This window comes from Acanthochromis polyacanthus, chromosome 4 (assembly GCF_021347895.1).
Source record: "Acanthochromis polyacanthus isolate Apoly-LR-REF ecotype Palm Island chromosome 4, KAUST_Apoly_ChrSc, whole genome shotgun sequence".
In the NCBI taxonomy this organism is placed as follows: domain Eukaryota; kingdom Metazoa; phylum Chordata; class Actinopteri; family Pomacentridae; genus Acanthochromis; species Acanthochromis polyacanthus.
Window position 1 is genome coordinate 27,711,152 of NC_067116.1, and position 22,398 is coordinate 27,733,549.

The 22,398-nt window shown below is 39.7% G+C and overlaps 1 protein-coding gene across 2 annotated transcripts in view; it reads right to left on the reverse strand.

The window, feature by feature from the left end:
• Positions 1–10,589: 10,589 nt before the first annotated feature.
• The window catches only part of znf644b (zinc finger protein 644b), a 35,822-nt gene continuing 24,013 nt past the window's right edge, over positions 10,590–22,398 (reverse strand). For both annotated transcript variants that reach the window (XM_051947652.1, XM_022221228.2), the window contains exons 3-7: positions 18,797–21,484; positions 17,730–18,302; positions 14,859–14,972; positions 14,555–14,651; positions 10,590–13,391 (exon numbers count right to left, since the gene is read on the reverse strand). In XM_051947652.1, coding sequence (XP_051803612.1) covers positions 13,214–13,391; positions 14,555–14,651; positions 14,859–14,972; positions 17,730–18,302; positions 18,797–21,470 — 3,636 coding nt within the window. In that variant the 5' untranslated portion in view covers positions 21,471–21,484 and the 3' untranslated portion in view covers positions 10,590–13,213. The remainder of the gene's footprint in view (positions 13,392–14,554; positions 14,652–14,858; positions 14,973–17,729; positions 18,303–18,796; positions 21,485–22,398) is intronic.

Below are 22,398 nucleotides of genomic sequence, written 5' to 3' on the forward strand. Positions count from 1 at the left end.
GTTGCAACAGCAGGGAGAGAGCAAGGAGATGTATTAATGTCACATAGGCTTTAGCCTGCCTCCTTAAGCCCTGCAAAGAGTCACCAAAGCCAATTTCCATTATCATATTGATTGAAATAGTTCATCATAGTGTAATTTTAGGTTTATCGCCAGCCGGTTGGGAATAAGACCAAAGCATTATCCAACAAAAGCTATTGTTCCAGGGGACGTTTCGCTGTTCCAGTTCATTGATGGAGTTGATTAAGTTTAAATGAAGCAGACACTGGATAAAAGTGAGGGTATTGACCAGTGAGCGGTGTGCCGCGCTTGAAAAAGCCTGATACATGCGGAAAAGCAAGATTTGCTAAATGCTCTAATCTTCAATCAAATCTAACATCAATACAGACAAAGTTTGGTAATGAGAGATTCAATGAAGCATGCAGTAGAGAGAATTAATCCCCCTCGCCTAAACTGAGTTCAACTTTGAAGCTTGCTCCCCAGGATAGATGGTTATCTAAATGCTAAATAAGTAACGTATTGAACTTTTCACAGCATACTAATCATTTGTTCATTTTGCCTCCATTATTTGTTCTCTCGCACTTCCCGTTGTTGATCTGGTGATTAGATCAACCTTGGATGGTGGGATAACGGGAGACGAGGCTGTCGGAGGGGTTCAAGCACAGCAGCCTGTAATGTCCAGACCTGTGGGGACGTCGTCACCATGTACCGTTACAGTTCATAGAGGGGGACATTGGGGGAAAACATACATGGAGAGCATTTAAAGTGTAGTGCAAAGATTACTGCACAGTGGCATATGGGTTGTGAGGAAATAATTCTGGAAACTCAAATTAGTGTCATACAGAGGTACCGAAAAATTCTTAAAGAAGTTCTCAGTTTTGATGTGTTTACATCAATCCATAGAACTTCATTTGTACTTGTTAAACAGCTTCATGTAGTTCAAAAGGTTTGACCTTTGACTAATGAGCTGATAGTGAGACAAAACAAACGGCGAGGAACATAAATTTAAGCTCACTTTCACTTACCAGAACAGTGGTTCTTAAGTGACCGCTTAAAGACAACCTCATCTGCCTAGATAGGAATCAGAAAATGTGATATTTCTATTTCACAAAAAAAATTCAAGTAACTAATTAAAATGCCTTAGTTTATGCAGCATATAAGTTGCAAACTAGACTGAATGTGCCTCAGACTAGTTGTGATGTTACAAAATCGTGGCTGCTACAAACTAGGGCTGAACAATTTTAAAATTTCCATTCACAACTTAAAACAATGCAATCAGCAAATGGTTAAAAACACAAGCTATGGCTTGCAAATAAAGAGACTAAGGCTTTGATCATTTCTGGGGTTGTTTGCACTGCCTACTGCTCAGTCTATACTATGTGGTTCAGCCTGCACTTCTTTTGAGCAGCTGTACATAGGTGATGGTTGGACTGCCGTAAGCCCATGTCTTGATATTGTTCATTTGACAACTATTTATGCTTAAATTAGCCCCACAACAGAGGTAACTTCATTTGCTAGAGTAACTTTCACACACGCTCTCCTTTCTGTTAATCTAACATGTCGGCTTCATGTCTCAATGAAGAAGCTGCTCAACTTTCCGTAAAAGTCCCAGTGGCATTCATCCTTATCACTTTCAACACAGCTCAAGTCAGAACTGTATGCAGACATATTAACAGACACCTACAAGCATCAGTGCTTCAAGCTGTGTGAAGTGATTAAAAGAAGTTTGGTTTCTTTCCCCCCACATTTCAACATCAATATTGGTCCAAAAACATCACAAAGTGCCAAAGAGAGTCTGCTGCCAATACCTCAAAACACCTTTCTCAGTCCCTTTACAGTTTCACATCTATAACAAACGGAAATGTACACAAAAATAAACACAATAAATGAAATGAAAACTGAGACAAACAGTTCAGATTAACAAGACTCATCAGTCCTGAATGTAAGCTAGTTTTTTTTTTTTTGACAAAACACAAACAGAAGCTGAAGTTTGGTTTGTTGCTTCCAGCTGTTTGTAGGAGCCATTTCTGTGAGTTTATTAAATACCTACAGCATCAGACAGCAGCAGCACATTTACACACAACAGCAGCAACTTCATTAATTCCTAATGATCATAAATTTCCGCCAACATGGAGAAAGGCTTAATCAGGATCTAACATCAACCAACACTGCGTGCTTTTCTTCACCTCAGACAGGTGAGCTGTTTAACAGAGTTAATCAGCTGCAGTTAAATCATTTGCTACATAACAACTGTCCATAACAGCTGTTGAGATATTTTCATGTTACTGTTGGTAAAGTAAGAGTCAGATTATCATCACACATGGAGAGAATTCTCAGCATTAAGGAAGTGATAAATAAATTAAAGTATTAGTCATGTGGACAGCAGGATTGTAATACACTCTGATATATTGTATATCACCTGGTCTATTGTCCAATTTTGGGAGAACAAATGTCATGTGCCTCCTGGGGTTCTCTCACCGTGATGGGTCTGTCTAAATTAATTTATAAAGAACACAATGGAAATATTAACTATGTCAGCGTTATTGTCAATTCTTCAATATGTACATGACATACCAACGATTGAAATTACGTTACTCTGTCTTCGTGCAACACTAGACAATAAATAAGCACTTAAAAAGGTTCTGACATTTTAAAAAATATATTTAAATTTAGAAATATAATAGAAAAAATAAGATTTGAAAAAGCAAAAACTAAGTAAATTAAAAACCCAAAAGAAAGATCCGGGAAACTAAAAACAAAGGAATCAAAACTAGACCTAAGCAACAACTAAGAACTAAGAGAAGCAGAACTGAGTGAAATGTAAACTTGACCATGAGGGGTAAATGGTGAAACCCAACAGCTGGGGCAAACCAACTGAGCACATGTTCTGCCCCATAGCGCCCCCAAGGTGGAGGTAATGCTGGGGTGTTTAAAATAATAATAATAATAATAATTTTTAAAAAAAACAAGCAACAGAGTCTTTTTAATTGGATGGACTAAATATTATAACACTTTTAAAACTACAGTAACACAGTACATCACTTACTGTGACTTTAAAATTAAACATGCAGTAAAAACAGCACCTCTCTGACGACGACGACAACAACAACACAAAATACAAACGCTTGGTAAAAGCAGAATTCATGGCAGAGCTGTTGTATTTAGGTGGAAGGTGAGTGTATATCACAGTGTTATTGCAAGAGAACGAGAATTATTTGCATTAAACCTTAAGGGCTAACTGCAGTCAGAGAACAGCGTCAGGTGTTTACCGTAAAACGTTTCTGTACCTTTTGGTGATTAAACGACGTCCTCTGTCCGAAGCTTCCAACAACGTTCACATGAATAAATCCATGAAAAAGTAAATACATAAATAAATGAACGCAGAAATTGATTAACTGCTTAGGTATTAACAAAAACTTCCCTATAGCGGATAACTCTCCTTGTACAGCCCTACAGAAGGAGCTGAAACAGGTTTGAACGTGTAAAACTGCCGCGTTTTAGCCGCATTTCCGGGTTTTCAGTTACCTGATGACCACGTGACCACTGCTCACGTGACCAGATCAACGGCGTGTCAATTTAAAAGCGTTTAAATGAAGTAAAAATATATTTAACCATCAATTTAGCATCTTTTGTGAAGATATTTTTATTAATTTTATTTTATGTGGTCACATGTTCATGTGAAACCTTGTATTTGCATAGTTGTCAATAATAAGGGGTTTGAGAAGAGGGTTTAGATGAAATTTAGCAAATTTGAGTTTTATATCATAACGTTATATAGCAAAGAAAAATTTTCTGCATTTAAACAACCTGTAAATGCAAATTTTAATTTTTCTTCCAAATCCATGAATAAAAGCTGCAGATGCAATGTAATCACAAGCAGAATACAACTAAATAAACTCAACTAAACAAACAAAATGCAGATTAAAATGCACAATTATCTGTCCCTCACTGAAACGAATACTTCCTAAAGTAGCAGTATCAATCTGAAAAACACTCCATAACAGGGTAAAAGGACGTAAGCAACATTTATTTAATATCCACAGTCTGTACTGCACTTGAACATCATTTTCATGCTGCAGCTGGTTTGTTTCTATTGTCTGGGCACATTTAAAGGAGCAATGCAACATTTTAAAAATACTCAGCCACAAGAAAAATGTAAGATTTATTTTTCATCTTGCCTATAATTGTAAAAGCACATACACGTCAAGCAAAACAACACATGCTGCATAATTACTACTGATGCACTTAAACAGCATTTTACTGTTGTAGCTTGTCAACCTGGAGCTGACTGTAGTTTTGTTTTTGTTTTTTTGTAATTTAACAATGTCAAAAAAGGATCAAAGCAACATATTCAAAATATACTCATGATAATACTCAAAAAAAGATTCATTTAATATACCATGTAAAACACTTGAGGCAACATGCCACATGTATGTATGTTGGATAATGATTACACAAACATTTAACTGTCATTGTAATGTTGTAGATGGAGCTGATTCTAAGTGTTTGGTGGTTTATGAAGCACATTTAAAGGAGGAAGCAACATGTTCAAAAATGCCCCACAAGAAGAAAAAAAAGCAAAATTTATTTGAAAAGAATATAAATGTGCATGCACCAGTTGTGATTGCATGTGTTGGATAATTATTATTAATTATTTTATGTGCTGGTTGGTGGTTTCATTTGCTTATGCAGGTTGTTTTAAAAAAATATTCTGCAATGTATCCAGCTTGAAAATAGTGAAATTAAAGATGCAAGCTGAATAACCCAGTGAAGAGCTGCATTTTTTTTGTTTTTTTTTTTGCTGAAATAACACATTTTTTTGCAGGAGACACATGCACATGGTATTTACACTGGTCCAGTTCAATGAGAAGCAGTGTGGAAGGGGAGAGTGGTTGTGTTTTAGTGAATGCACTTGCAGTTTCTGCTGCTTGTGGCCTGTCGTCCACAGTGGAGCAGCATCCTGGAAGGTGAGTGAGAGCTGCTGCTGACATGTAGCCTGGTACCACATAACAGGTGACAACTCCCTGCACTTGAAGTAAATGTTACACATGCCTTGTGAGATCTGATTTTTTTCCTTTCTTCTCCTTCTTTGTAAGAAAGGCTTCCTGCTGGCTACGCCCAAATGCACTGGTGCGCCACTGTGTGATTTAAATTTAGAAATAATAAAAATAAAATCAACACACATTTTCCTGGCAAATCCATCACATTTATCACATTATGGATTTGATTTTCCAGGAACGTCTCTTGCAAACAAAGCTGTCCCTTTGGGTCTGAAGCGGACCAGAGTTGTTCTCAGTCTGTCTACGGCTTGCAGCGTTCGTTTCCAGATGCCACCTCATTATTTACATTTACTGTTCGCAGAATGACGGTAAGTGTTGTCAACCGCGCACTGAGTGGATTTTTCAACCCTCTCCTCTGTTTTTTTCCCTTCCTCATTGTTGAGAGATGAGCTGTGGGACATGAAGTCTGAGCCGTGTGTTGTCAGAATCTCATCTAATCTGCATGTTTGTTTCTTAAACAGGGCATGTTCGCTTATCCCCCCTTCTTTTTCTGCAAATCGACAGGAGATGCAACCCGGGAGAAGTGCAATAAAACAAACTCTTGCTCTCAAAGGTGTGCGCGGCTTTGTACCGGCGCGTTTTGCCTGTTAGCTGCACATCCTCTGTCTTTTCATCTGTCAGTTATTCCCCCTCATGTTTTGTCATTTGCTCTGTATATTCATTTGTCGCCTGGTATTTTTTTTTCCCAATGTCTGCATACACCCGGGGTTGTAATTAAATTTCTCCCTCAAATGCGACAAAGGCAAAAAGATTTTTTTCTTCTCTCCTCTTTTTGTTCTGAGATGTGTTTGATTACTGATGTGATGTTGAGACAATCTGTGCAGCTCTTGGAGAGAGAGCAAGGCGAGGATGCGAGCTTTCAGTAGCCACAGCAGATTGGTTAAAACAGACCAGCAAAAAGCACAAAAATGGCCCTAAAGGTCTGGAAGGTGCAAGTGTTTTAGCAAAGCATCCACTAGGCTGTAAAATTCCTAAAATGACTGATAATTTTACATCTGTAATAACCACGAAACAGGAATGTTTCCTTCTAGGTGCAAAAGATTGAAAATTTTAAAATAAAAGCCCCCACTCTCTTGTGTTAATGCTCCATTCCCGGCTTTTATTTTGAAAATTACCACCCTAATTTCTCGCTGTTAATCTACTTTCATGCCATTAATTATTATCATCATTATTGTTTGTTATCAGCTGTTATCAGTGCAGCCGCTTTTGTGGAGCTCTTCCTGGCTCCTCAGAGCGAAACGAGCAGCGCCCCCTGCCGTCCCGCGGAGCAACTGCAGTGGAGGCTGCGGCTCATGGAGCTCCTGGGCCCAGCGGTTAGTAAACACTTTTTAATCCCATAGAGCCGTTTCACACCCCTCCATGTGATTACTGCCATGCAATCACACCAGTAAATATCCAGCTCCTGCGTGGAAGATCGCTTAATTCCGAGCACATGTTCGTTTAGTTTGGATTTTTAAAAAAATGGCCCAAAATAAAAAAAAAAAGAAAATGAAATACAATTGGATCCCCGTTGAAGGAGGGAAATGAAGAAGTAGAGTGATATGATGCATGAAGTCAGATTTAAAAAAAAATCATTTATTTTACCCTTTTTTTCCTGCGCAATTTTTTTGGCTACAACCGGAAATGTCATATTCTACATTTCTCTCTGCATCCAAATAAAATAAAATGAAATCTCGGCGCTCTGCTTGTCAAGCCTCCAGTTTAGTGATGTAAAAGAAGGAGAGGAGGGGAAAAAAGCAAAAGCAGAAAGGAGGTCAGGCTGAGCCCGGCGGGATGCAGGGCAGCTGCTCCCAGACCAGCTCCCTCCTCCAACCTCCAACCTCCGTCACACCTTCCGCGGGCTCCGCTTCTGAAGGCATTTGCTCGGTAATTAATAGGAAATAATGATGCTGCCGAAGGTGCGGCGTCGCTGCCGAGAACGACGTGTGGGCTGCATTATTAATCCGCTTCTACTGTAAATGACACGTTCCTGCTTATTTACATGCAATGTGACGGAGAAGTGATAAACAAGAGGGCGGGGGAATTGTAATTGTAATTGTATTTTTCCAGCCTCTAAAATCAAAAAGTAAAAAAACAAACAAAAAAAAAAACACACACATAGATGTCATTTAATATAATAAACAGAATCCTGCGACTGTGGGAATTACAGCAGACATTGTAATCGCGCCATAACGCACTTGTCTGCCCAATTAGCCCAAACAATTATTGCAAGTTTGACTTTAATTACGTCTCAATTTGAAGCCTCGCTGCTGGTCTATAATTCAGTGATTAAAACCCTCTTTTGCCCCAGTGCCTTTAGGGCAGCGCATGATTAGGACCTGTCAGCTGCTGGAGTGAACGGAGCCAGCCATGCGTGTTGTGCAACATGACCCGCTGTTGTTAAACCTTGTCAACATATTAACCTGAATTCCCCAGTCATTATGGGCTGAATTGCCTATAAGAAGGGAGGAAAAAAACTGTAGCTACACATACGTAATTGAAAAAAAAAAAGAAAAGAAAGAAATGCAGGCTTTTATTTTTATGTCCCAAGGCCGGGTTTAGACAATAAAAGCATGAATGAAAAGCAGCACGTCTAAGCTGCAGGCGCACAGGTTGGAAATATATAAATATATATTTATACTTTTGCTTTTAAAGTTGAGCTCCAGCTTAGTTAAATATTCCATTACACTCACAGAAGTGCGGGGAGAGAGAGAGAGAGAGAGAGAGAGATAGAGTCCCGGGATATGTGATCATTACATGTAGACAAACAAAAATAAAGAGGTCTGACAAGAGGAGAAACAGTGTTTTGGGAGGGCCAAAAGGTTCATCTGAAGCACATTTGATCCTTGTCAAAATATATTGATTCATGTTCTTTCAAGAGACAGTTGATGTCTTCCTTAATTTCTGACTGGCCATCTGGACTGACTGATGAAAGCAGACTCTTGTTTTCTTTGTAGGTGATGTCAGAAAGTCAATAGCAACTATGAAAAATGATTAGTTTCGTCAAAATGCTGGAATTTGGCATGGGATTTGGCAGCAGGAAAAGCCGGACAAACATGTGATGCTGCAGTATTTTATGTATTTTCCTATGTGCACATGCTATATTTAAAGAGAATAGTGTACGTGAGGTTTGCATAAGTTTGCAGCAGAGGCAGGCCGGTTGCAGAGGGTGCAGACTGGGCCGTAGGTTTTATGAATCTCCCCTCAGCCACAATCAGTGCAAGCCCGTTTCCTTTGGTGTATCCAGAGGTGAATAATTTATGGGAGGATAAAAGCATTTGTGGTTGAGAGCTAGACAGTCAGACAGTAGAAGGAGGCAGGCTGGGAATCCCCCTCCACCTCCACCAACCACCACCTCTCCACCCCTATACCCCAGCCCCAGCCCAGCTCTCCCCCTCCCTCAGCAGCGCGGTGGCCTCGCACGATACCTCCTCGGACGGCTGCTTGAAGTGCAAATCTGTGTTCCAACTTGTTCCCGGTGCCTGTCAGCATGTTTTCCTCTTGTCAGCAGCGATTGAGTGTGGGCCCGTGTCACCCTTGTACCGCCGCTGTAACAGGATCATTGACAGGCCAGTGACACTGCCCAACCAGATAATGGAAACCTATTGATTTTTCTTCTCGCCCCCCCTTTCTTTTTTTTCACACAGACAGTCTGTGGCACTTCTGAATAACTGGACAAAGACCAGGTCGTGATCAATGGTCCTGACCTTTGGATCACTGCTGCTACAGACACTGAATGAGGGGGAAAGAAAAACCCAACACAGGACTTGGAAAAATTAAGAGTCATGCATACTTTCTCGAGAAAACCAAAAACACCAGTTAGCAAACAGAGAACACGACCTCATTTTAATATGCTAAATTGATGGAAAGTGTTACCTCTGAATTACATGCAGGTTCCTCTCTCCCTGTCCCTCTGTGCAGGGGTTAGTGCTTGCTGCTTTAATGGAGAAATCTCCAGAGAGGAGGCCCCTTTGATACCCATGGCAATGATAAGCATGCATTGGCTGCCTACCATTGGACCCTCATGGCAGATGGCGAGTGCAGGTCCTGCAACAACACATTTCTTTCTGTCAGCCTTGTCCCTCTCTCTCTCTCTCTCTCCAGCCAGCGGAATAATGAAAAGCCCAATTCTGGTCATGGCTAACTCAATCTCATTATAATCTCTCCTTTTTTTTTTATTCATTCAGCCCCTTGGGATGCTGTCTGCCAGCGATGTGGCTTTCAACCTCCAGAGAGAACATCTTTTGAAACAGCCAGGAGACCTAATGAAGTCACAGAGTGGCACAATTATTTCCCAAAGAAGGAGCATTAATGTACTTCAAAATTCCCTCCGGAGAAGCATGATGACAATTGGTTTGTACAGCTTTGATCGCTGCTTTAAATACTGCCCAAGATAAACTGCAGGGTTAGCCCCCTTTGCCACTGGTAAGTAGAAAACCCAGAAGTGGCTATCAAGCGTTAGATACATCAAATAGTGAGCCTGTGCTGTGAAAAAAAAGAAGCTGGAGTTTAAAATAGCACATAGCCCTAAAATTACTTTCTGTTGGGAATTGTGGTGCAAAATGACACTAGAACGCGAGCTTCACCCAGCAGAATTGCAGCAACTTTTGTTAAACATAACAAATAAAATTGGGTTGTGTGCGCAGGGATTGATTCATTATCACGTAAAACACCTTCTGACAACTGAAAACAGCAACTTCAGCTGCTGCTAAAAGTTGCATCTGCGCTCTGCAATCAAAGACAAAGAGTCTGGTTTTATCTTAAAGTGGCTGTGATGTTTAGAGGATGATTATGCCACAATTTACAGGGCAGATTAACAGATTACAGTACAGGATAAACAACCCTAAACTATTTTATAAAAACCAACCACAAATTCATGGTTTGTTTGTATTGTACAGAGATCTTTGTCACTCTATCCTTCTAGTACATTTTCCCATCACAGATTACCCAAAACAGTGCCACTAGTTTTCACATTTTTCTTGTCTGAATTTGAATAGAGTTGTCAGTAAGAATCTGTATCCAAACACAAAAAATTCTGTTAAAAAATATCTCACTTCCTCTGCAGCATAAATTACTACAGGCCTGACAGCCACTGGAAGTTTGGAGCAGCAAAGTCATTTTTCTGTCTAAACACAGGTGAAGTCAATATTTATTGGCATGAAAATATGATTTGAATACAGACAAAACAGAAGTGTACATAAAATAGATAACTGGTAGGAATACAGTTCGGATTATTCATTTCATATTAAAAGAAGTAAGAGTAAAATTTTTATGCCACTATTGTCTTGTCCTTCCTGTGTTTTTGGTCATAAAATACATCCTAATGAATACAAAGCTAATGGTCAGAAATGCTGTCCATTATCTTTGATGAACAAGCCTCAGTAACCAAAAAAACTGTTAAAAATAAGCTGGACGGATGGATGGATGGACGGATGGACGGATGGATGGATGGATGGATGGATGGATGGATGGATGGATGGATGGATGGATGGATGGATGGATGGATGGATGGTTTCAAAAAATATTTCTTTAAAAAAGAAACTGTCAGGGTAATTCAAAGGTTAAGGTTTTTATTCTATTGTATATTAAAAGTGTAAATTGTACTTTTGTAATTCTGTACTGATAGTTTTGTGTATTTAATACTGCAGAATACAAATCCGTAAAATAAAAAGGAAAACATCCATACAATTAGAGAACTGTTATAACAGTGCGTTCTTCACTTAACTCTGAATATGCAGACATGTGACTTCTCTCTCCTTTCAGGTTAGGTACATCATTGGTAAAGTCAGAAAATAAAGGTGGAGTCTGCAATTCTGGAGAAAGATTGAAGATATTTAACCAGTTAGCACATTGCTGGCTAGTTGGCATATTTGGCTAGTTAGCATGTGCCAGATGTACCACGTCCCTCTCGCTCCACTGACCCTCTCCTACTTGTCAGTGCATGAGCTCTAACGTGGACAGGACATGCTGTAATAGTGTCATGTGGATCAGTTCAAGCCACTCCCACCCACACATTTGCAGATCCAGGGCTGTCTACAAACATTTATATTTTTTCCATTGTACACAGCTAACAGATAATGGAGAGATGAGTTTTTTCAATTTGACTAAATGTGTATTGGATTAGAATTGCATACTCCAACTTTTAAGAACTACCGGCCTTCCTCATATGTTCCCTGTTAAAGCAATGGAGGGAGGACATCTACAGCCTTCACCCGGTGCAAAAATCAGGGCAAACTTAGAAACTAATAGAAGATCTTTTAGTAAGAAATGTCCTTTCTCCATCAGACTGAATTTCTCTGCTGACACACAGAAGAGAGACAGAAACACAAATCAGACCTCGTAACAGTTTCAGATCAACTTTTTTGCACAGAAAGAGATTTTTTTTTGTCCCAGAGAACATTACATGACCAGTATAAACAGCAAGCAGAGTCTTTTTTTACATACATTCTAAGAAAGACTGAAAAATTGTGAGCTTCTTCTTTCAACAGCATCTTGTGAAGGACAACATTCTGCTGCAAATGAAGTCTCTTGTTCAGGATGAATCTCACCTTGCTCAACTATCCACACCTTTGTTAAACCGTTTGTTTAGTCCATCAAATCTGCTGTGATGATTTATTTCATCACACCGGGTCAGATGCTGCTCTCAGTCAGTATAATTTAAATTTAAAGCGGTGCTTTCACATCATGCAATTTATTTATTAATGTAGCTGATTTCCATACAAATATTTACCTACAAAAGTTGTATCAGAATATGACAAATATCTGTGTAGATAAGTAAGATATATATGTGTATATTATACTAAAATTGTTTATTAATTTAACATGTACTCTATATTGTACTGTATATCAGAGGGTGTTATGTCTACAATTTCAAAATCTCTCGAGTAACAAGTTGACTATTTCAAAATAGATAGGTAAATAAATGCATAAAATAGATATGCTAAATCTATATTTCTATGCTTTCTAAATATTATATTCAGATAGATCAAATATCATATTATACTTGAGCATTTTAATAAAGTTTTAATCAAAATAGTTAAGTATGAATTGGATGTTTTGGCAACGAGTTCAACCAAATAAGAAAATAAACTAATTGCAAGAGAACAATCTAAAACGATATGCCATCGCGGCACAGTGCATACAGGCTGCTGCCCCATCTGAAAATATAAAACTTTCTGTGCTAACCTGAAAATAAGCACCAAGTTTAAGAGCAGCAATGAGGTTAGGAGCATGTACATGTTCAGTTCCAGTGATCTTAAGATGGTTTAGCATGGAATTTAAACATTGTGTTGTTCATGATAACTCCCTTACTGCTGCCAGAACCAAAAACAGAACCTTTGGAAACAGAGCTAATTATAGAAAATGTTGTTCTAACTTTGCTTGTGATACTTCGAGAGTTCTCTCATTATAAAAAACTGTTAACATAATGAGCGGTTGAAGGTTAAACTGAAGAACAAACAACGATAGAAAAGCTGTCCCGATACAACACAACATCTTGGGTATCATTTTGATTAAGGGAGGTTCTCTGTCTGATGCAGGTACAGAGAGGTGAACCTCTACAAAGCATCTGCAAACTAATGACACTGCCGTGCACACTGCTTAACAAGAGCTGTGTTACACTGGATTTCATCTCCAAGAGAAGACATGAAATTCATTCACATGCAAAGTCTTGTCCATATCTGCAGCTCAGCAGTGGCAATGCTCCTTCTAACTTTTCTTATGATGAAAAGCTTCTCATAACAAAAGTCGAATGTTGTGATTTTTTTGTCATTTTGTGAGAAGTTTTCTTTGTTAAAAGAAGTTGCTTTGTTATAATAACAAGGCACTTTATATCATGACAAAAATATGAGAAAATATTTTTGGCAAATCTGTACTGACAGACCAGCTTATACATGTTTATATGTTTGTCATTTTGCTACCACTAAGTTTTGTAAATAATTTACACAACAAATATTAACCCTTTTACCTGTATAGCTAAGTTGATAAGGCAAAGCGTAGCATTAAAATATTCTATAATAACATTTTTGCTTATATAGAGAGATCCAATAATATACACTATTATTAAGTAGTCTAGATTAACTATTACATATTTCCATAAAGAGCTGTGTAGTCGTAGCCTATGCATATAAATAGTGTGCAAATTCAAGAGGCAACTGGGAGTTCTAGTGGGTTAAACTCTACTCAGGTTCTGGATGCTCAGGAGACATGCTGATTTGAATTTTGTGATGAAGACCCAAAACCTCGACCATCCCTGTCCCTGAGTGGGGAACGCTGGTGTGCAGAAGGTGTCGCTGTAGATGCTTGATCCAGTCCTCCTGGATGGACAAAGGACCCTGGAAGACGAGGTCACAAAATCTGCAGAAATACAAAATGAGAGACAAGCATTTAAACGTTCTACACCGAAAACATTTCTTCTCATGTAAACGCAGTGTTCAGTGCAGGTAGTTAAATCTCGAGCCATAGTACCACTAATCAGTGCCACATACAGTGTGCTACTTTCACAGTCTGGCTCTGACAAATAGAAAGACAGCTGCTTCAGACTTGGTACAAGGGTTCTCTAAGGAAACTGGAGTTTAGGCGACAGCTTAGACAGTGTGAAGGACAGTGTCTAACATCAACCTCTGTGGACACCATCCAAAAGAAAGAAAAAACACCTCTGCTTGTTTTTTTTGGCACAAAACTACAAGATTAAACTTTGCGAAAAACATGAAAAGAAGCCTAATGAACATCTGAAGCACCGTCTTTGATCAGATGAGACCAAGATAAATGTGTTCAGCTCATATGAGTTCCACCTTTTTGGCCTGAGTCTGGCCAGGAACACCACAGCGAATGCACAGTCCTGACAATGAAGCACAGAGGTGTGTGTGAGATAATAAGGGTTGCATGAGTGCAAAAGGTGCTGGGGAGATGACATTTATAGATGCACCATGAATACCTGTGGAAATACCAAAATACTGTGTGGCAGAAGAGAAATATTCTTTCATAACAATGCGAAGCACACTGCCAAAATCACACAAGGGTTTCTAAATAAGAACAAAGTGAAAACTATGACCTGGACACGTATGTTTCCTGATTTGAATCCAATAGGACACCTTTCAGGTATTTTGAAGACAAAGGTAGAGCAACACAAGCCCTCCAGCAAAGAAGAGCTGTAAAAAAAAAGCTTCTGAAGAATGGCAGAACATCTCACCAAAAATGTAACTTCTGTGCAGAGAAGAACATATAAAGTAATGAAAAAAAGAAGGATTTAAATCTCATTAATGGCTTTTGTTGCACTGCGTTCCGACCGTAGGGCCTGAATTTTAGATATCAAAATTGTTAGTTTTACGTCTGCATCAGAGCAAATACTCTACTGTTCAACTTAGAAGTAATCAGTTTTGAATCAATGGACATCTATGCGACACTGCATAGCTGTGTACTCACTGTTGTATACCCTATGTATGAAATCAGTTACTGGGTAAAAAGATGTCTCACTTTAGTCTTCACTCAGTTTCATGTGAAACCTTTCGTTCTTGTACCTGCAGGTGAGTGTGTATATCTCAGCGTTCAAGGAGGGTGAAATCTTCCTTTTCAGTCCAGGCCTTGGTGTTGGTTTCTTCTGCTTATAATCATAGCCTGGAAAACAAAACACCACTCGGCTTTATCTGGGGGAGGATATCAAGTTATCACTGTGAGGAAGCATAACTAAATAATCCCATACACACACAAACACCTTTTTAAGTGTATTTGGTAAATTAAGAGGCAAGTCAGAATGACAGACTGCTTAATATAATGTTTACACGAGCAGAACACATGATCCTAACTTGCTTCCACAAACCTTACCTGGATCGTCAATAATGGCTATCCTCTTCCTGTGTGCATATGCTCCAAGATGACCAGGAAGCTGGGCAGCAGTGGGGAAGGTGTTACACTCAACACAAATCTTCTTTGAATCCTCTGAAAGACACATTTAAAAGCAACTGTGTAAAAATAATAATAATAATAATAATAATACAGAAAATAAACATCAGCAGCAGCACCAAGTTAGTTACACACAGAATACATTAAAAACACATACATTATAAAATATACAGCAAGAATTTACAAAAGAAAGCCTAAACAGGAGGAAACCTAATTGGCTGTGAAGGACAGCAGCTACATACTCCAATGAATTCTGCCTCCATACCCTTCACCACATTTTTAAAATCCTTAATTGCAATCAGCTTTTGAACTAGTGACAATCAACAGAAAAACAAGCATTGGCTCAATACTGTGGCATAAATTTGATTGCTAAATGAGAAATATCTTGTATGTTCCACAATACAAATTTCAGATCAAATTATATATTACTTTTGATAAGTCAATTGTTTCTACACATAGAAACTACATTAAACGCTGAAAAGCCAAAAAATAAATGTCCGAATAGAAGACTTGAAAACGCATTACGTTTAGGGAATAATGAGAATTTTTCATGCTTTTTTAAAGCAATTTTGAATATATTATTTGGTGTTCCAGCTGATGGAATATCGCCTTTTTGTCATTGTTGTTGTTTGTCTTTTCAACAGTGAATGCTATTTTAACTTTCATTTCAATTTTCAATTTAATCTTCAATGGAACATTTGATTGGAAATGAGGTTTTCTGGGCCATCAGATCTTCGCCTGACATCTCCAGTTTGTAGGAGAAGCTTTGCTGAACAGTGTTTGAGTTCATGCAGTAATTTTATTATCCAGACTGTTACTCCCAGTGTGTGCTCCAGTCTTCTGTCACCTGGTTTCATTCTAAGTATCTGATTTGCACTCTCCTGTTCGCAAAGTGTTACTGGTAAAGTTTAACACAATCTTGTGTCTTCAGGGGGGCCATTTTCACATACAACACACCACCTCACGAGAGTCACGGAGGATTCATAAACTGCGCACACATGAAAAAAAAAAAAATCACAGATCTGCGTATTCTGTGATAGAAAACTGACAATAATGCTGCTGGGTGCTGCTGCCTGTTAACAAATATTGACAACTGGGATGGTTAAGTAGCTCTCCTAAATGATCTTTGCAAATTTAAAGAACCAGATTTAACTTTTCAAAGAACAATAAGCCAGTCATACAAAAGTGTCTAAGGAATAGAATTAATCCATTATTTTGTTAATTAAATGACTAATCTGTGACTCATCTTGAGCTGGAGATGATATATGAAAACTACAACTCAGTGCTGCAAATGTGTTTTCATCGTCACCCTGATAGTAAACAACAAATTGGCATCAAGTCATTCTTCAGGACGGGACACGCAGCAGGAAGACACATTTGGCAGCAGCTGCCACTGGAACACAATGATAAAGAAACTTAGTTTAAAATAGAACTCAACAAAGAGCAATCTGATTTGAAATCTTTAACAACATCCTTCTTGGTACCTGACTAGAAGCTTGATTTGGACAGACATTAAACAAAATTGTGCAAACATGGATGATGGGCTTCCAACTCAACATCAAGAGGATCTCATGACTTTTTAATACGAACTTCAAAAGCACTTTGGCGACATTCTATCTACAGAACGTGTCTTTCCCTGCAAATGAAATGATTGTGAACTATTGTCACATAGTTTAAACTGGTTTCTGCCTGCAGTAAACACGCTATCTGTGCTGAGGGGCTGTAAATGTGTGATAAAATATTGATTAAAATCGGGAGACCCAGCAACAATCTTTGTTCAGTGAATTGCACATTATTGCAACTGAACAGTGCTGAAAAAAAAACAAAGCGCAAATTTTTGCATTTTCAACCTTTGTCAGTGTCAAACAAAGCTTCAAGTAATGGTAATTATTTTCATTGTTACTTAATATGTTGATTGTTTTCTTGACTAATTGGTTTGCTCTAGAAAACTGTCGGTGCTTCCTCAAATGTCTTGTTCACAACAAGATATTCAGATTTGACTGTCATAAAGGAGAAAAACAACCACAAATATTTACATTCAAGAAGCTGCTGAGAATTTAGACAGTGTTTTTTTCTACTTTTTTAGAATGACCGGAGTAAAAATTTAGATTTTTCTAGCATGCCATCATGCAATGCCCTGCTTCAGCTAACCACCACCCACACCCCAAAATCATGAAGCTTTTTAAAATAAGGGCAATGAGAAAAATAGGATTAAAGACGTAGAGGAGCAACATTTTATAATTGCATGTCGAACACCTGGCACATTAAACTAGAGATATTCCAGTGCCAAGAGCCTCCAGCTGCTACTGCTATATTGATAATTAACTGAAAAATAGTGATGTGGTCTGTAGGATGACGCCTCCATTGATCTGACTTTATTTAGATGCCTCCCGCAGACGTTCAGTTGGATTATGATCTGGAGGAGGGGTCAACACCTTGGGCTCTTAGTCGTTTTGCAGATCAATTTTTGTGGTATGGCTGAATCAACTGTCCTGCTGTCAGAGAGGGCTGTTGCCATGGGGAAATGTACTTGGTCTGGAACAATGTTTAGGTGGGTGGTGTCGAAGTAGCATCCACATGAACCACTGTTTCAAAAATTCACAATATTATGCTGTAACAAGATGATTTCTGATATTCAGTTTGCTTGTCTGTATTTAAACGTTGGGGATGATTGGTTTAAGTTACTGGAAACCGTACGATTACCTGGTTAAAATATTCAAAACCACCCAAATAACCTAAAAAAAATACTGTTCAAAAATAAAACTGTATTCAAACCCAGAGCTCAAGACATACCATGAGTCCAGTTTGACTCCACACTGGTCATCTTTGTCTCCTCCTTGTAATCTTTGGTCATATCACAAATCGTCTTGGTTGCATAGGTGTCCTGGTTGTTTCTCACTGCCAGCTCCTTACTTTCCTGTTTTGCTCTGAGCAGTTGGACTAAAGTGCTTGAGGAGGCCTTAGAGTCTCTTTGTGCTTCTATCTGTAGCTCCTCCCTATCTGAGAAGGTGTTTGGCTCCTGCTTTGGTACAAAGCTGTTCAATACAGGATATGGACTCCTTGTTCCACACTGGACTTTTACTGGGATGGCTGTCAGGAAAAAGTCATTGCTGCTGATGAACTTCTGAGAAGCTGAAGGTTGTGAGGGGAGCCGGCTCTTGTTGAGGACCTGGAGGATGTTCCGATGTTCCTTTTTGTCCTTTAGCAGGTCCTTTAGGATGCACAGCGGGGACTTACTGCTGCTCGTAACACTTCCACCTATTCGTTTCAGGTGTCCCCTCACATGGTTGGAGAGGCCAGTCTTCGTATCAAACCAGCCCCAGCACAGGGGACAAGTGTGCTCTCCACGGGTTTCTGGCTTAACGGCTGGAACATAAAATAAGATCTGCTGCATTAACTGAAATAATAATAATACAAAAAACAACAACAAGCTAGTGTTTAAGGCAGTGTATACAATTATACACTAGTTGGAGCTCAATGACTGTTGATTCTTCAGTTTCTGTGTAGAAACTGGTTAATATACTGACAGACATGTGAAGCTGAGACACCATGTAGTTGAGGGGGCCTAAAAGTCTTGCAGTATTTAGAGAATTTGTGTTCTCACAGCATTATTTCATGCATTAAAGATTTTAAGATATAAAAGAGAGTGACAATGTATTTTCACCATGTGGGACCTTTAAATGCTGATTGTCCCTCCACATACATCACTTTGGCATGGTGAGAAATGTTACATTTTACAAACCTTAGCTCTACTGCTAAGCTCTAACAGAGCAAAGGCTGTTTGGAAGACAGCATCAGCAGACAGTCCATTTGATCTGCTAGTACTTCAATTATTACAACAGTTACAGGAAAACTCTCACCTTTTCTCATTTTCCTTATGCCAGTAGATATCCTTCTGCGGACTCGTGGCTGACAGTCCCTCAGCGCCACTTGCTCTGGTGAAACCATGTGCCGAGCGTTATAGCTCAGGCCGACTCGGTGAAGGTGTCCTCGCACGTGATTGGACAGACCCACTCCAGACTCAAACATGGCAGGGCAGTAAGGACAGGTCTTGTGTTCTACCCCTGGTGTGGGGAAAATACCACAGCTGTCACCTGGAGATGCAGCAGGCGGCTGTGGAGGATCATCACACACTGTTGTTTCGATGTACTCCTCCTTGATTATGAGCTGCTCTATGTCGCTGCAGTCCTCAGCTCCATCATCCTCATCCTCCTCATCCTCCAGTGTGTGGAGGCTTTGGTGTTTGGCTGAAAAGCTCTGCCTCCTTCTGAAGTACCTCCGAGCATACGGGTTCGTTTCATTCTTCCTGCTTTCCAAGAAGCCGCCTGTAGCTTCGCTGGTGTCATCTCTGAAGGTATCGCTGCCCTCACAGCCTTTATCTAACTCCCTATCCGCACACTGTTTCTTAAGCCTCTGGCTAAGCCTAGGCAATATATTACCATTCATATTTTCTGTGGTGTTATGCAAAGGTGTTGACATTTTTCGCTTTGATGGAGAATTTTGGTTTGCTTGCACTTGCAAACTCCCGCTTCCTGGGTGCTTTTTGCTTCCCTGACAGAACATCTGGTCTAATTTAAGCTTCCTGGCTAAAAAATCAGCAGCTGCAGGACAGTTTTCCTGCTCTGTGTTGCCAAAAACCTCGCTGTCATTGTTTTTAGCATCCTCTTCTGCACAGGTGAGATCACTTGCCACATCCAATTTTTCTGCTGGCTGCGGGAGTAATTTTCCATGCTTATCGATCTTCCACAAAGATGGTAAGAGTGTGGTGTTGGTGTGGCCGGCACTGCGACTAAACTGAATGGTTTTGTCACTGGATTGAATGTAAATGTCATCTTTTTTACTGGAACTGCAGGTGAAGCAAGCTTTTTCTTCAAACAGATTTGGTTTAAAGATTGTACGTTTGGACTGGTCAGCAGAGTTTTTAGAATCACCACACTGTGACGGCTCCTGCTTTGGCTCAGAATGCCTCTCCAATCGTACTTTGTCTCCGGTAGCGAAAAAACCCATTTTGCACTGCACCTGAACGTGGTCCTCTCCCTCTGCATCATTAGTATGAGTCATTTTTCTACACTGGGGCTGGTGTTCGTTGAGGTGTGCGACATGTAAGTGCGCTTCAAGTGCCTGCTGTGTCAGTGTGATGTAGTTACACTCCTCACAGACGTAGTAGTGCGTCAGATTATCATGTGTTTTAGCGTGCTGGACGAAGATTTTTGGGCAGTTACAACCAAATATGCACTGAGGGCGCTGCACTGCGGTGGCCCTGTCTGGTAATTCTGTGCTTTTGAGACCTTTGATTTCCTCCATAAGTTCTTCCAGCCTGTCTTGGTGAATAATGATGTGCCTCATGAGGGAGTTGCTATCACAGAACAAACGCCCACACTCCCTGCATATAAAGGGCCGTGAAACATTCTCACTGTTCACCTGATTATGCTTGCCTAAATGATACATCATATGTCTATGGAAATGTCTTTTTTCCTTGAAATTAACATTGCATATTGTGCATGAAAAGAAAAGTGGATCGTGTTCAAGTTGCTCTGCCTTCAACTGTTCCACTTTTGGACTAACACTGTTTTCATCTTCAGGGTCATTTTCCTCATTATAGCCTTCCTGTGCTGTGCTATGGTGCTCGGAGTCTAAAGCTATGTTCCTAGAAAGGTCTTTGAATGGCATAACTGAATATTTAATACCAGATTGTGTATCCAAAGATTCATCTTTGTTTCCAGTGTCAACATTTTCAACATCATTACCACTGCAGAAACGTCTGTGGCTGTTGTTAACCTTTTCCAGACAGCCTGACGTGCTATTTGTGTGCGTATTGTGCTTCCCGTCTCTTCGGTGCATCACTGTGGTCTCCAGCCTTCTGTCATTGTGCAAAAAGCACTCTCTTGCTGAATCCCATCTGATTACTTCAGTATTATCATAATCATCCGACGAGGTTCCTGACCATTCCACGTCCCGTGGAGATCTTGTTTTTATTGTCTGTTTTGTCAAAGATTGGCTAATGTGCATTTGCTCTGCACTGTCACCTGACAGTGTGGAATAGGCCAGTTTAGACTCATTCTCCTCCGAGTGAGACAGTGGCGTGTTGACACCTGGCTGTGTGGCCAGTGTTTTTACGATGGGCCCTGCTGTGTTCTTCCAAGCGTCTGATTGAAGCTCACTAGGTGGTGGTAACACCTCGGGGCTCGTGTCCTTCTCCGCTTGCCACACGGCATCCAGGACACTGTTGGATAAAACAGTGCCTTTGTTCAGGACACAGTGTACCTCTGAGGTGGGGTGTGAACCAGGTCCATTAACAAGTGCTCCTGAAGGCAATGAATTGCCTGCATGGGGAACAGCAGGGACACTGCTGTATACAAATGGATTCGGCTGGGTTCCATTTAAAGGGTTTTCGTGTTCATCTGAGGACAGACCTGCAGCATTGTTCTTCAGGGAGAATGTGTGACTCTGTAATGGCTCCTGAGTACGACCTCGGCTGTCAGACACAGATTCCACGTCTTTGTCCTCTAGTGCATTTGGCTTCAGAACAGACATTGTAGAAATACTTTCTGAAATATAAAACAATAACACAAAATTAGCAAGAACAATTCCAGCATTCCAAAAGAAGCAGGCCATGTCTTACAAGCATGAAATGTCTTTTCTTTCAAGAACGAATTGCATCCATATTGCAGATGTAAATTACAAAATCAGACACTGATGCACAACGGGTATAATAAAATTTTGTTGCTTCTTTCCATACACTGACTATATCTATGACTGTTCAAAAAATTGTTTTTAAGCTATTCCCACCGCTCCGCAAAATGAGACTGGTATTATTCTGTGCTGCATTATGATTTTCCAACACCCTCTTTCGCCACCTCTATTCACAACAAACCCTGCTGTTAGCCTTGAATACCCTGGCGAGGATGCTTAATTATGTGAGCGTACCTCTGGGATACAACCTTCCTGCTTCTCCGCCTAAAGTTCTCAGTCGTCTGCTAAAATTGACCAATTTCCATGGGAACAAAGTACACCTCCAGTGAGATCCTATTGCGTCTTATCACTCTGTGATGGTGCCAACACAGATCACAGCATGAGACCGTTGTTACCTGAATCCTGACAAATTGGCAGACACACAATCTTGTGTAAAACGCAGACGTACACAAAGAAAATATACACTTTTGCACATTCACATGCAAATTCATAGAAGAGTTGTTGAATTTAGGACACAATCATTCTTTTTTATTTCATAAAAAATTGTACAAACTAATGAAATAAATATTTACAGTATTACTAAATGGGATTTTATTTCAAAATGTGCAGGTTAGATTTTATATCAGATTACACTATGCTGTCCACAACTGACTCCGTGTAAAATGTATGCTCAATGGATCTGACATCCAGGGCTGGTCGCTCTCTACAGGAAGCTGCATTGCTAACGAAGTGGTAAATTCAGTGTTAATGAGTGGCTTCACTGTTACCA